The sequence below is a fragment of the Bacillus rossius genome, chromosome 15 (assembly GCF_032445375.1).
Source record: "Bacillus rossius redtenbacheri isolate Brsri chromosome 15, Brsri_v3, whole genome shotgun sequence".
Classification (NCBI taxonomy): Eukaryota; Metazoa; Arthropoda; class Insecta; order Phasmatodea; family Bacillidae; genus Bacillus; species Bacillus rossius.
The window spans coordinates 27,954,324-27,969,532 of record NC_086342.1 but is presented as its reverse complement, the minus strand read 5'-3'; the positions used below and the strand labels follow the sequence as shown (position 1 = coordinate 27,969,532).

The following is a 15,209-nucleotide window of genomic DNA, read 5'->3' as shown; positions in this document are numbered from 1 at the left end:
AAAGCCTCAAGCACCTTAAGATAATAGGAAGCGAATGCTACGCTCACATACCAAAGCAAAGAAGGGGTAAACTGGACAAAAAAGCCATCAAAGGTATCCTAGTTGGATACGACTTCTGCGGATACAGAATATGAAACAACGGAAGACGGATTATAAGATCCAGAGACGTAGTCTTCAACGAAAAACCATTGACAACGAAAATGGCAATTTCCCTTCCCAAAAAGTGTGAGGAATCTCAGTCACAAGAGGGTCAAGAAAAGGAAATCGAATCAGAGGACGAAAAACAGTTCAATAGCCAAAATACTCCCGAAAAATGTCAAGAAGAATCAAGTGATCTGGAAGATTTCCTAGAATTCAGCGACCCAGAGAATGTCAAAAACCAGAAAATGGCACTGAGAGACAGGGACAAAATAAGACCCCCCCAGCGATACGAAGAATACGTTTCACTCATTAAGACAGAAAATCCCGACACCCCAGGTACTTACCAGGAAGCAATAAATTCGAAAAACTCCGAGAGCTGGCGACAAGCTATGAACACAGAAATGAAGGCATTGACAGAAAACGAAACGTGGACGCTTCAGAGCTTACCCAAAGACAAGAAGGCACTGGCTTGCAAGTGGACATACAAGATCAAGGAAAACCCAGATGGAAACATTGAAAGATACAAGGCCAGATTAGTCGTCAAAGGGTTCTCACAAGAGAAAGGGGTAGATTACAATGAAACATTTAGTCCTGTTGCGAAGATGAGTACTATAAGAACCATCCTAAGCATCGCAGCAAGCAAGAAGATGTCACTCGCCCAATTTGATGTGTCCACTGCCTTTCTCTATGGTGAGCTCTATGATAGCGAAGAAATTTACATACAGCAACCCGAAGGATACAATAACGGCACAAATCAAGTCTGCAGACTCAAAAAGAGCTTGTACGGACTGAAACAAGCAGCACGATGTTGGCACAAGAGATTCGTTGATTTTCTGAAAACCCTAGATTTCACTACTTGTAGCGCTGACCCCTGTCTATTTACAAGAAAAATAGGTGAAGATCAACTCATTATAGCACTGTACGTTGACGATGGGCTAATTGCATCAACCAGCAAAAGGGAGTTGGACAATTTTTTGGAAGCGCTGAAATCTGAGTTCAAAGTCAGCCATAAGAAGCTGTCCTACTTCCTCGGACTGGAAGTAACCCATCAAGACGATGGTACAATCAAAGTAGACCAAAGGAACTACACTAGGAAGATTTTGAAGAGATTCGGCATGGAAAACTGTAGGAGCGTGTCGACACCCATTGTAAGTAATCCACAAGGGAATTCTGAATCAGGGAGAGAAATCGAAAACTACCCATATCGTCAAGCGGTAGGCGCACTGATGTACTTAATGGTAGCAACAAGACCGGACATCGCGTTCGCTGTAGGCGTTGCCTCGCGTGCACTGGAAAAACCAACTGCTGAAGACATAGTTCGTGTCAAAAGAATATTCCGATACCTGAAAGGAACTGAGGAACTTGGAATCGTATACCAATCAGGAAAGGACCCAAGTTTCCTCGAATGCTACAGTGATGCGGATCTTGGTGTAGACCCCAGCACCGGACGGTCCACATCAGGGATAATATCCAAGTATGCTGGAGGAGCAATTTCATGGTGCAGTCAGAGACAGACCAGCGTTGCAATATCCACTACTGAGGCAGAGCTCGTGGCCGCCAGTGAGGCCGCAAGGGAATTGGTCTGGCTGGGAGGACTTCTAACAGAGCTCGGCAGCCTTCGTGAGACTCCGAGCCTCTACGTCGATAATGAATCCGCTATCAAACTAGCCAAGAACCCGGAAATGCACCGACGAACAAAACACATACGGATCCGGCACTTTTTTGTCAGAGAAGTCGCACAGGAAGGACTAATTGACATTCAACCTATATCAACGGACAACCAATTAGCGGACATGTTAACAAAACCACTTCACAGACCGAAGCTATCAAACCACATGGATGGAATTGGACTAAAGTGATGACGACTAAAGTGCACTCTTCAATGAGGGAGAGTATTGAGACATTGAACTCTTGCACTCTATATTATTATTACCATTATTATATATCGATTGTTTGACCCTTATGTTATGCCCTGTGGCAACACTATTCACTATGCAATTGTTTTGTTATTTTGTTTTTTCGTTTTCGTTTCTTTCTTCCTCACTGGTAGAATAACTATCAATGGCGTAAGGTGACGAAATGTTGACTACTGAACGAATAAAGTGATACAAAGCGATAACCCAGTCCATTCCTTAAAATCTCAACACCCCTCAGTCACCTTAGAACTCCTTATATATAAACTAAATCAATATTTCTCAGCCTTGAAACGCAACCTCATTGGTTGTCATTTGTTAGGTTCCCGTGCACTAGGGACGGCAAAAATTCGCGGGTTCCATGACCTCTAGGGTGAACTTCATAGTTCTACGTACACTCAGTCAAATGCCACCCTCTCATTTAGCTGCTGTCTTGTGAAGGTGTCCCAACGTAGCGGCCTGTGGTTCGATACAGCTACGGTTAAGTGTTTCTCACTAGCCCAGAGTCGTCCAGGTGAGTTGTGAGCCAATAGCAGAGGCAGCACTGAGGCATAACTATTTGAATTTCAGGCTGTCGTGAAATGAATCCGCGAATTTTTCCGGTCTCTACGCGTGCACTGTGGCAGCGAAGGACAGTGGCAGTTAGATACCGTAGAGACCAGAAAAATTTGCGGATTCATTTCGTGATAGGCTAAAATTCAAACATGTGTACAATTCTGCTGGTTCTGCTATTGGCTCGCAGTTTAACTGGAGCTCTCCGGGCCAATGAGAGACTATCGACCAAAGAAGCGTCGAATCACAAGCTACCCAGTGGAGACGCCTCACGAATTAGTACCCAATGAACACGCGTGTTTACTTGAGAAATGCAGAGGATAATGTAGCTATCCTAGAGGTCGTTGAATCCGCGAATTTTTCCGGTCCCTAGAGATACGTCCAGGGACGTAACTAGATTAGTTTTAAACCCGGGGCAAGAACTAATTTTGGTGCCCCTTTTTTTTTCAAACCAACCAAACCAAAACCTTTCCCAACACCACCTCATGTCGCAACCACAAATTAATCCCACTATTCCAAATATTTTTGAATCTACTTAGATGGCAAAAAAAATTAATTTGTAGTTACATATTTTCATTTCTAATTCATCACAGGTTTGATGGTATGTGAAAAAAACAACTGTTTTTTTACATATTTGACTATGTACATGTGGGTATATTTCAATACAAATAACTCAGTTCGTCTGCCCTCCAAACATTTTTGTTGTGTTCTAACACTGTGATATTCAAGTAAATATCTATTGTGATAATCACTCTGCCAGTTTAGCGCCACCCCCCCCCCCCCCCCAAATGCGACGCCCGGGGTACAAGCAGGAGCGTAGGAACCGGGGGGGAAGGGGGGACAGGGGTGACGGGTCCCCCTGAACATTTTGGGTGGAGGGGACTGTCCCCCCCCCCCCAACTATGTAGACCGTGATATTTTTATTTTATAATATTATTCTGGCCAACTTTATTTGTAATTTCTTCACACATCAAATTTTATCTTAAGGAAAGAATAATAATTTTAACATCGATGTATCCCTGGTCAGACACAAAAACTGCTTAAAAAGCGTTATTTTGTACTTTTAAAATCAAAAATTTTCCGGTGGAGGACCCCTGCCCCCCCCCCCCCCCGACTTAGTACGAGGGGAATGGGTTTACATGACATCAAAATCATTATTTGTCCTCCCCCCCCCCCCCCCAACATTATGAACACAGCTACGCCAATGGCCGTACAAGCCCCGTCCGCCCCCCTCTAGTTACGTCCTTGGAGATACGTCTCCGGTCACGTGTGGTTGCGGGAGGGGTGTCGGCAGGAGGGGGTTGTAAACGCGCGCCGCCGCGCCGCTCAGGTTTTCAGCCGGCGGTACAACACGCCTGACGGCTTCCGCTCCGGGTCGGAGACGCGCGACAAGGCCCTCCCGCGCAGCTTCTCCCAGCTCTACGAGCCGTCCGACCTGTTCCTGCCGGCGCGGGAAGACCAGCGAGAAGAACCAGAAGAAGGAGAAGAAGATCCGCGGGAAGACGCGGAGCTGGCATCCCGGGGGCTGTTGAGCGGCGTCTACAACACCCCTGAAGGCTTTCGCTCCGGCGCCGAGACCCGAGACAAGGCGTCCAGCTCACACAACTACAAGTTCGTAACCCGCAAAGGGTAAATATGTAGTGTACGGATTATCGTCAAAAATTTTTTTTTAAAAAAATCTGAAATAACTTTCATTATATGCTCTTTTACGTCCTCTTTTCATTACAGCCTGCGGAGATAAGAAATTCCAATTACTTTTGGAGATATCGAATTTTTAACTTTTAATCACTATATACCTGTACATTCACACGGCTTTCAGCATTGTTTTTTTGTATTGTTGCGCGTAACGTTCGTTCCTACTGTTAATCCTTGTTCCGGTTTGTCAGGTTAGGTCAGCTACATTATAAATACTTTAAGACTAAACAACCATTAAAATTAATTTTATTATTTTTAATGTCCGTTCAGTTTCAAAGTATTTATAATGTAGCTGACCTGACCTAATCTACCTTTGTCCCGTTTTGTTAGGTCAGGTCAGTTACATTATAAATAATTCAAACTATACGACAAGTAAAATTAATGGATATAATTTTTAATTTCCTTTTATTTTGAAGTATTTATAATGTAACTAACCTTACCTAAAGGAAAATTTATGTTATTTAGGCATTCACGCGCACACGGCAAAATATAAAATGGTGACAGTCGAATGATTACATAGGTCTTGTATTGCAAAATAAGACCGGCGATATCTCCAAAAGTAATTGGAATTTCTTATCTCCGCATGCTGTAATGAAAAGAGGATGTAAAGGAGCATATAATAAAAGTTATTTTAGATTTTTAAAAAAAAATTTGACTATAATCCGTAAACTACATATTTACCCCACAAAGTAGTTTAAAGTGTTTCCACGAAAAGAGCACTGTTGTAAACGTATAACGATCAGAGACCATTCACAGCATTAATAAAGTGCGCGGGCTTTCACGGCCATTGTCTGAAGTATCTCGGCTTCTGGGTTGTAGCCGCGTCCTCGGCGGATAATTCACCGAAGTTTCGGGTCGACGTTGCAGTCGTCATCATCAGGCAGCAGTTACCTACTAGTTAACTGCTCCCTGATGATGGCGACTGCAATGTTGACCGAAACGGTAACTGCTCCCTGATGATGGCGACTGCAATGTCGACCGAAACGTCGGTGAATTATCCGCCAAGGACACGGCTACAACCCAGCAGCCAAGCTACTTCATTCACAGCATTACAAGTAATTTACTTTGTAAGCCACTAAAAAAATAGGCTACTGACAATATTGTAGCTTACGGGATACAGAAACACACAACTTAGAACCAACATAACCTAGAATTCTCTAAAAAAATTCCACGTAACTTAGAACTGTCATAACATGTAAACTCACAACGCCGAAACACCCAACTTAACTTAGGCACAATCAAAACTCATAAACACACTAATTATAATTATCATTGCTTGGAAACGCACAAAGCCGAACCACAATACGTAGAATCACACCTTAGAAACACGCAACTTAAATTATGTGTCGTGTTTCCAAGTTATGACAGCGCCCCGTGGTTTACAAGCATACACCTGACACTTGTTTAGTTCTTATTTCCCGCCTAGCTTGCATCTTAGGCGAGTTTACTTTTACAAGTGTACTAATAATTTTCCCAAGAAAATGTCGTTGTCTAGTTCAACGTGTAATGAGTTAAAGATAATTTATGCTGCAATTAAACAATAATAACTGTCACCGGTACATTAATTAGTGAGGTTATTTTTGCCGATAATTTTTTTCTAGTCACAAGTGTGGTTACGTTGTAAATTCTTGTCAGGCCGTGTCCGAATTTGCCTGATATGTGTACTTATACGTAGGGACACCTGTATTTCGTGAATACATTTCGTGTCTAGGTACATCGCAAAACACCGTAGTTTTTTTCTTGTAGTTATTGGCTGAGGTCGGTGAGAGGTGTTTTCCCGCACTTGACGGGGCCAATGGGAATGTGGATACCGTACTGCTGCACGCACACGATTCGCCATTACTCTTAGAAAAAGCTACAGTGTTTTGTGACATACCTTGACACGAAATGTATTCGCGAAATACAGGTGTCCCTATACTTATACGTACTTCTCCCCGGAAGTGACATCACGAGGGCTGTTCAAACCGGAAGTTAAGTATGCTTGGGTGCAAGAAAGCACTATTTGTGTACTTCTCGCGTACTTGTAAGGTGAAGAAACTAAGCCATATTGGAACGAGTTTTGTAGATTTCATTATTAAAAAAATACTCGTAAAATCACTGTCACCTTTTTTTTGGATTAACAAGTTAAATGAGAAATTAAATATTTTAAAATGTTAATCACGATTTAAAAATATATAAGCACTTGCACATATAAGTATAATGATCGTAATTTATGAAACAAAGGAAGAATTTTACAACAGATTGCCGTAAATACTTGCGTCAGTAAATAAGTGAAGATAATAACTAATTTCAGCTGAATGTTTATTTTTATTTATTAAAAAAATGTTAATGGTAAAAATCTATTTGGTTAACTAATATCACTTGTGAAGGACAAAAATGGACTGCATGAGAATCACTCTATACGCCACAGGGGAAAAAAAAGTATGCGTGGTCGCGACTATAGTACTGGGTTTTTCAATTCTGACACGGCCGTATTTTTAAGTATACCAACAACACTTGTCACACACACTTTAATATTTTATACTTGCTATTGACAACCCTAGGAAAATCTATGTGTTCGTAAAAACTTGTGTTTACGAGAGGTTATATTTTTTACAATTCTAAGCTGCCAGGGAAAAAGTGAAAGTTAAGTTTCGTTGTAGGCCTATTTCTTTTCCCTATACGAGAAAGTCTATTAAAATCCATTGTTAAGTAGTAAAAACTGTTCACTGCTGACTTGCAATACTAACATCGCAATAGCAGGCTCTTTCTTTTAGCAGTCCGATGAAGTAATAACATATTTGCCATTTTGTGACTTATGCCCTTTATCCTTAGCAGCATTATAATTGTTAATAACAACAATTCGCAAGTACAAAACAATATGACTATGGCTAATTTTTGGCTCTATTTTTTTGACGTGACAACGACTGATAAATTGATGAATAACGCCTCACGCACGAAAAAGTGTCCCGTTACGCACATTGTTCCGTTACGCTGTGTCCCGTTACGCTCATAGTACGCTTGCACCGCATCTATCTCTCTTCCACTCGATTGGAACAACAATCGATTTGACTTTTTCGAGGCACATTAAACTTGAAACACTCCCATTCGTTTCCTACTTTTCCTATCATCGTCCTATCATTAACAGAATAACACAGATTTGAAGAAGTTAAATAGCAAACATGTATAATAGTTATAGTTAAAATAATCTCTTCGTTAAAGTAATAAACATGTTTGAATTAATGAGTGCAAATAAAAATAAATTTATCAATTAAATTGTAGATTTCATTTCACTCCTTCTTTGTATACATAAAAATAGTGATAATTCAATAAAAATGATTCAATTTTATTCATAAAAGTATGCAATCATTTCATCAATGTTTTCTTATGACGTTGTCACGTTAAACTATCGTCCGTAAACCCGACTTTACAAACAACCAATTTTTTTTCTAACACAAGAGACGTTCCTGTATTTACCCTGAAAAAGCGTTTCTGAATTCCTACTGATTTCTGAGAAATCACCGTTCATAACTTACATTGCCATGCGTGTGCATTGACAGTCGCCGCCATTTTTTTCTCTCCCGTTTGGGTCAGCGTGTGTAGATGATTTGGAGTACTTGAGTTAAATCATGAGAATGGTCGATTACGTTATATTAGCTACATTAAAAATCCTGTAAAATATTTTTAATGGTTACTTAGAAATTAAAATTTAAGATGTATATAACCTGTCCTAACCAACTGTTCACATAATTTCACAGTATTTCTTATGTAGCTATTATAACCCAACAAACCGTCCACATTGTTTTGAAATATTTTTAATTTAGCTAACCTAACGAAATCCACCATTTTCAAATTTTAACAAAAGTTCTCCAAATCACATGCACATAATACAGACCCACACAGGAAAGGAAAGAAATGGCTACGGCCGCGTAAATGCACAGGTATTGTAGTGTAATCTATTAACGGTGATTTCTCAGAAACCAGTTGGAATGTAGAAACGCGGTTTTCAGGGTAAATTTAAGAATGCCTCTAGTGTCCGGAAATAGTATTTCTTTGAATTTTATTATTACTTCATGTAAAAGTTGCGCTGTAAAAATATTGCTGTGTGGCCATCTTCCTGTTCATTCTCGTGGTTTCTATTCGACATACTGTGAAAACCAGCAATGGGATATGCCCATGAAAATGTTTTAAATCAACCTCGTGTCCTTGACGATCAGGGCGCTCGTGGCGACCGGCGGCGGTAACAGCGATGGAGGCTTCAGCCGGGACTACGACACCCCTGAAGGCTTCAGGCGGGACTACGACACCCCCGAAGGCTTCAGACGGGGCTACGACAGCCCTGAAGGCTACAGACGGGACTACGACACCCCGGAAGGCTTCAGCCGGGATTACAACCGCCCTAAAGGCTTCAGGCGGGACTACGACACTCCTGAAGGCTTCAGCCGGGACTACAACACCCCTGAAGGCTTCAGGCGAGGACACGAGAGCCGCGACGGACGCGAGGAGGAGAACGAGATACCTCGGCCGCCCCGCGCGCGCCTCCCGGACAAGCAGTACAAGCCGCTGGGTGCGTGGCTGTCAGTAGTATATAATAGTCACTCCTGGGACAGGCTTTAGGCGGAGGAGCCAAGAGCAGACCACCATCTTGGATTGTGATGCCACAGCAGCCATCTTGGATGACTTTGACCCCGGTGGCCATCTTGTATTCCGCCATCTTGAATTCTGCCATTTGGTTTTCTAGAACTTTCCACTATTTAAATTCCGCCGTTTTGAATTATGTCACCATTGCCATTTTCGTTAAGGCCACCATCTTGAAAATACATAATTTTTTTCAAAATAATTACAAAAAAAATATTATGAAAAATAAATTAATTAAATTTTAATAAAATATTATTTATAAAATACTGTTGAAATTTTTGTTCCGGCCGCCATCTTGAAAATCCGTAATTATTATCAGATTTTAGTGGGAAAAGATTTTAAAATTATAAAAATTTAAATTAATCAAATTTTAATAAAAATTTATTTTAAAAATACACTTACATAATGGAGTTCGGAGTCCTTGGTTGGAACCCGGTGAGGGCAAAATAAATGGCGACCGATCCGTCCTCCACGGAAGCCACCAGCAGGCTGACCCACCACTAATGACAAGCCATATATATCACCAGCTAGTATGTCATCATGTCCGCCATCTTGTTTCTGTCTGCTGGAGGCCACCATCTTGTTTTCGTCTGTTAGAGTCCACTGCTGCTATGTTAGTTTAATTTTTACCCACTAGAGTATTATTATTACGGTGGCTCCCACCATCTTGAAGTTTGTATGCCATCTTGGAAATTTGTAATTATTTAGCTGTAAATTCGGAAAAAAATTCCAAAATATAAAAAAAACATCTGTATTAATATATTGATTCGTCCAATCGATTCCTGTCCTTTATTCGATACTAGATCGATGCAAAAAAATATTTTCATGTAAAAAATAATTTCAATAAATATTCAATTAGCTGGGTTTTGTCAATATTGTTCTATGTTTTAGGACGATTTTCAAGTGACCTTTGGTAATAAAGAATCTTGCCCAGCTGTCAGAATTGAGACGAGTTGCACGACACAGTCTTTAATGCCGCCGCCTGGGATGGGAAGGTTCATCCATAATCGATTTACTGCGTAAAGGTTGGATAAAAGGGAACAAAAACGCACGTAAACGGTTGTTTAGAAATCGATTAAAAATCAATATTTAATCGATTGTTAAGAATCGAATAAAAATTAATATTTAATCGATTGTTAAGAATCGATTAAAAATTAATATGTAATCGATTGTTAATAATCGATTGAAGAGTGATTTGAAGTGTTCGCCGTGCGCAGAGAACCCGTCGTCCGGCCTGCTGCAGCTGGCCAACATCTTCTACGGCCGCGAGCGGCCGAGCGAAGACGGAGCAGGTGCTTCTGGCGCCGCCTACACGGAGGGGGGCCTGGTCTTCCTGCCCGGACACAGCGGTTAGTGGGGGGGGGGGGGGGGGGGCAGGCTGACCTAACTAGAAACTAAGTGTTTTTTGTGTGAGGGGTCCGGGCTAGGGAGGGACCTGTGCGAGTCTCAGGTCGAAGCCTATACGCCTTGTAATGCCGTGGATTGAGGGGGGCATAATTGTATCCCCTTGGAAAGGGTACCTTTCATACTTTTAGTGGTGATAGTGTAGCTGGGTAAATGTAAATAATACAAACTACTTAATAAATTTGAATGATTTAAAAGCCATATTTGTAACAAAAACATTGCATACTTAATAAAATAAATTTTGTTACAGGTTTCAGGGTTAACTAATTGGTTATTCACAAAATATAATAATTTATAAAAGTGTCAGAACAATTTGTGTGGGATTAAATAAAACTTTTACATATTTCGTAAAAAAAATTTGGGCTGACAGTTGTAACTCAGACAAATTTGTCAGTCCTTAGCATAGGAATAAATTACCATGCCAGAGTTTTAATACTTTAACAAAGCTTGTACTCATATTTAAATGGTACTTATCGAACCAAAACAAACTTTCGTTTTAGTTACAGTCACCTAGATGTAAGAAAACTTAAAATAAAAGAAAGAAACATATTTGCGAAAATTTTTGTTTATTCATTTAACGGAGATAACCGTACCAATATTAACATTTATAACGGTGAAAATAATAATTCGGACATGCTCTAACGTTGTGTTATTCATGCGCGTGTCTCGGGTACACAAAGGCACACAAAGGCTGGGAAGAGCTTCTGAATTAGCTACACGCTTCAAACACTGCTTAGAATATCCGAGTGGTGTCTGTGTACGATAAGCATTTAAGAATGCACTGAGTAGTTCTGTTTCCGGATTTTCGTTTTCACCAGTGGCGCAACAACAAGGGGGGGGGAAGGGTATCCCCCCCTTCTGAAACCTTGAAGTGGGGGTAAACGGGGGCAAATAAAGTGCTGTGTAATCAATTTTTATATAATAAAACTGCTTAAATAGCACCATTTTCCACCTTGAAATACAAATTTCCCCGGGAGAGGTATATTGCCCCCCCCCCCCCCCCCTTTTTGGAAATTTAGTTGTTGCGCCCTTGGTTTTCACACTGCATTAATTTTTAGGAGCCTGAAAATGACTAAAACGCGTTCAGACAAATATTTAGGCATGAAACTTCCTTGAAAGATTCTATGAAAGTACTTTTTTTTTTACGTGCTTTACACAATTATCTAAATTTATTTGCCACAAAATGTCATTCTTAACACTGTAATTTCATAGTTTTTCCTTATGCACGAAGTGAAGACTGCGCGTCGGTGTGCAGTCTGGCGCTTAAAGGAGATATCGCGTTAGAAGCACAAGCGAGCAACACACCTATCACCCCGCCTCTCTATCACAAATGCACCGCTGACTGGGCGGTCCACTTAAATTGATTGAATTGTCGAATTCGTTTACGTGCAGAAACTTGTAAAATATGATTAATCGAGAAAGGTTGGTTAGTAAGCCATAAATCAAATCGTAATTCCTCAAATGAAGAATTTATTTATTGTTTAGGTGAGAATTGCTATTAATTTTTTTTTTTTATCTGTCAGTTTGCTTTGTGTTTCCCCAGTACCTTTAATAGTTAAAGTTGCTTCTAAACCATGCCCTGAACAGCTTTCCAGTGTTAAATAGTAAAATTATTAAATATAAATGGTCAGTATTATTTATAAGAATGTTATTCATACATAGGGAATGGAATAATTCGCGGTTTCAATGAACACTAGGATAGACTCCACGATTCTCTATGTACTCGGGCAACTATCACCTGGTCATTGGCTAACCGACTCGGGACACCTGTTTACATACTGCGATTCTTATGATTCGATACTTCTTTTGTTGAGAGTTTGCCATTGGTAGAGACCGGAAAAATTCGCTGATTCATTTCACGATATGCTAGAATCCAAACAACTGTACCTTTATATTGTTTCTGTGATTGACTTACAGTTTATCTGAAGGACTTTGAGCCAATGGAAAAACTTCAACCAAAAAAAGTATCGAATCGCAAGCGTCCCAGTCGACAGGTGTCACGAGTCAACAGCCAATGAGCAGGTGGCATTTGCCTGAGTGTGCAGGTGGTTATGGAGTCTATCCTAGAGGTCATCGAGAGCGCGAATTTTTCCGGTCGCTAGACATTGGCTCATGTAAATTGTGGTCCGATCACTGACGCAGTATTAAGCTGAACGAGTTTTGGATTCCAGCCTGTCTCGAAAAGGAATCCGCGAATTTTTCCGGTCTCTTATCAGTAGGGACACCTGTATTTCGCGATTTCATTTCATGTCAAGGTATTTCAAAAAAACGTTTTAGCTTTTTCGAAGAGTCGTGGCAAATTGTGAGGGTACAGCAGTACAGTGACCACATTCTCATTGGCCCCGTTAAGAGCGGGACGACACCTCTCACCGACCTCGGCCAATAACCAAGCAGAAAAGCTACTGTGTTTTTGTGAAATGCCTTGACACGAAATGTATTCGCGAAATACAGGTGTCCCTATCCAGTGGCGTAGCCAGGATTTGTGTATGGGGGGGTGGTAAGAAGCATGGACCCCCCGTATTAAAGCGGGCGATCCGGGGATCCTACCCCGGGGAAAATTTGGATTTTAAGGTGTAAAATAGTGCTATTTTTAGCATTTTTTGGTACTTAAATTTAAATATTGTAATGGTAAAAATTTTATTAATTTTAATATGAAATTTGTTTGAGTTATGAATAAGAAATTAATTAAAGATTTGGTGCTAAGGGGGGGGGGGGGGAGTTTGAACCCCTAAACCCCCCTCCCCCCTGGCTACGCCCCTGTCACTATCTACAGAGGTGCCCCCCCCCCCCCAAACACTATGACTCACCCCCCCTAACCTAATGATGGCCCCCCCCCCGAAATTTTTTATGCCATTTTCTCAATGATTTACTCAATGATTTTATAATATTATACTTTTTTAGTATTATATTTTATCACATTTTGCATTAATTTAAACTGATTTTCTAATAATAATTTTGGTCATATTAGGTAATATTTCCATCCTGAACCGACAGATAACTGCTTTTGTTGAGGAAAGTGCGGGGTTGCCAATTTGATTTACAAGATCCCTTTCAATTATCAAAGCACCAGAAATGTATTTTCACATTAGAAGCTATAATTATGTAAATAATATATACATTTTTCTTGTCTTTCAACCACCCCCCCCCCCCTCCTGAAATTTTAATGACGCAGTCTGCGTCGTTACCCCCCCCTTGTGGGCACCCCTGCTATCTAACATGCATGCAAGTGGCAAGTGTGCAAGTAGTCCGCGAGGGGAAAGCGCAGAGCACTGCGGTCTGCCGGGCAGGCGAGCTCAAGGACGGCGACCAGAGGCGCTCCCCGGCGGCGCTGCAGCGCGCTCTAGACGACGACTTGGACGAGCTGCTGGACGAGTACGACCCGCTTGACGGCGGCTTCAAGCGCAAGGAGCGGCTGGACGTGAAGAAGCCCGGCCCGCTCTTCAGCACCAACAACTACGCCTTCCGCCACCAGGCCGGGCAGGTGCGCCGTCTCTCCAGCTGCAGCTGCCCCGTGTTCGCCATGTTCGCCAGGTGGCCACGCAGGATAGTCTAGTTCGCGATGTTCGCTGCGTCAGGTAGCCAGACAGGATAGTCTAGTTCGCGATGTTCTCTGCGCCAGGTGGCCAGACAGGATAGTCTAGTTCGCGATGTTCTCTGCGCCAGGTGGCCAGACAGGATAGTCTAGTTCACGATGTTCGCTGAGCCAGGTGGCCAGACAGGATAGTCTAGTTCACGATGTTTGCTGCGTCAGGTGGCCAGGCTGGATAGTCTAGTTCACGATGTTCGCTGAGCCAGGTGGCCAGACAGGATAGTCTAGTTCACGATGTTCGCTGAGCCAGGTGGCCAGACAGGATAGTCTAGTTCACGATGTTTGCTGCGTCAGGTGGCCAGGCTGGATAGTCTAGTTCACGATGTTCGCTGAGCCAGGTGGCCAGACAGGATAGTCTAGTTCACGATGTTCGCTGAGCCAGGTGGCCAGGCAGGATAGTCTAGTTCACGATGTTCGCTGCGTCAGGTGGCCAGGCTGGATAGTCTAGTTCACGATGTTCGCTGAGCCAGGTGGCCAGGCAGGATAGTCTAGTTCACGATGTTCGCTGAGCCAGGTGGCCAGGCAGGATAGTCTAGTTCACGATGTTCGCTGCGTCAGGTGGCCAGGCTGGATAGTCTAGTTCACGATGTTCGCTGCTCCAGATGGCCAGACAGGATAGTCTAGTTCACGATGTTCGCTGCGCCAGGTGGCCAGACAGGATAGTCTAGTTCACGATGTTCGCTGCGTCAGGTAGCCAGACAGGATAGTCTAGTTCGCGATGTTCTCTGCGCCAGGTGGCCAGACAGGATAGTCTAGTTCACGATGTTCGCTGAGCCAGGTGGCCAGGCAGGATAGTCTAGTTCGCGATGTATAGAGAGATGCGTGCCGTGGGATTCAAGTGATATTTCCGGCGATGATAATATTCTGCAGACTCTCACAGTGTGCAAACGCAAAAAAACAAATGGGTTCATGTAGTTAATCCAAAAATTATTCATTTGAGAATTAAATCATTTTGATGAATGTATTGCGTGAAGACACGCCCAATTTTATGGATTATTTCAAAATAAATGCAACTTAGTTTGATAGCATTCCCTTGAAATCAAATTCCATGCATTATCCTGCTTAATCGTTCAGAAATGTGGTTAAAAACACAATTTTCATACACGTTACATTTTGTGGCCAAGTTTCTTATTGCCTGTAGGAAAATTTATTTGCAACACGAGAATACACGAGTGAGATGTTATACCTAAATATGGCGAGTACTATGAGACTCGTTTACATTATTTTTTTATTAATGAAGTTTTTACGTTATACAATCGAGGTGTGATCGGGATTAAGCCTGAGTGAATAAGTACCTC

At 41.9% G+C, this 15,209-nt stretch overlaps 1 protein-coding gene across 1 annotated transcript in view; it reads left to right on the top strand.

Annotated features, from left to right (window-relative positions):
* LOC134539704 (receptor-type tyrosine-protein phosphatase N2) overlaps window positions 1-15,209 on the top strand; it is a 251,035-nt gene that overhangs the window by 168,288 nt on the left and 67,538 nt on the right. The window contains exons 8-11 of the mRNA XM_063381924.1: window positions 3,937-4,217; window positions 8,498-8,847; window positions 10,136-10,267; window positions 13,610-13,803. Coding sequence (XP_063237994.1) covers window positions 3,937-4,217; window positions 8,498-8,847; window positions 10,136-10,267; window positions 13,610-13,803 — 957 coding nt within the window. The remainder of the gene's footprint in view (window positions 1-3,936; window positions 4,218-8,497; window positions 8,848-10,135; window positions 10,268-13,609; window positions 13,804-15,209) is intronic.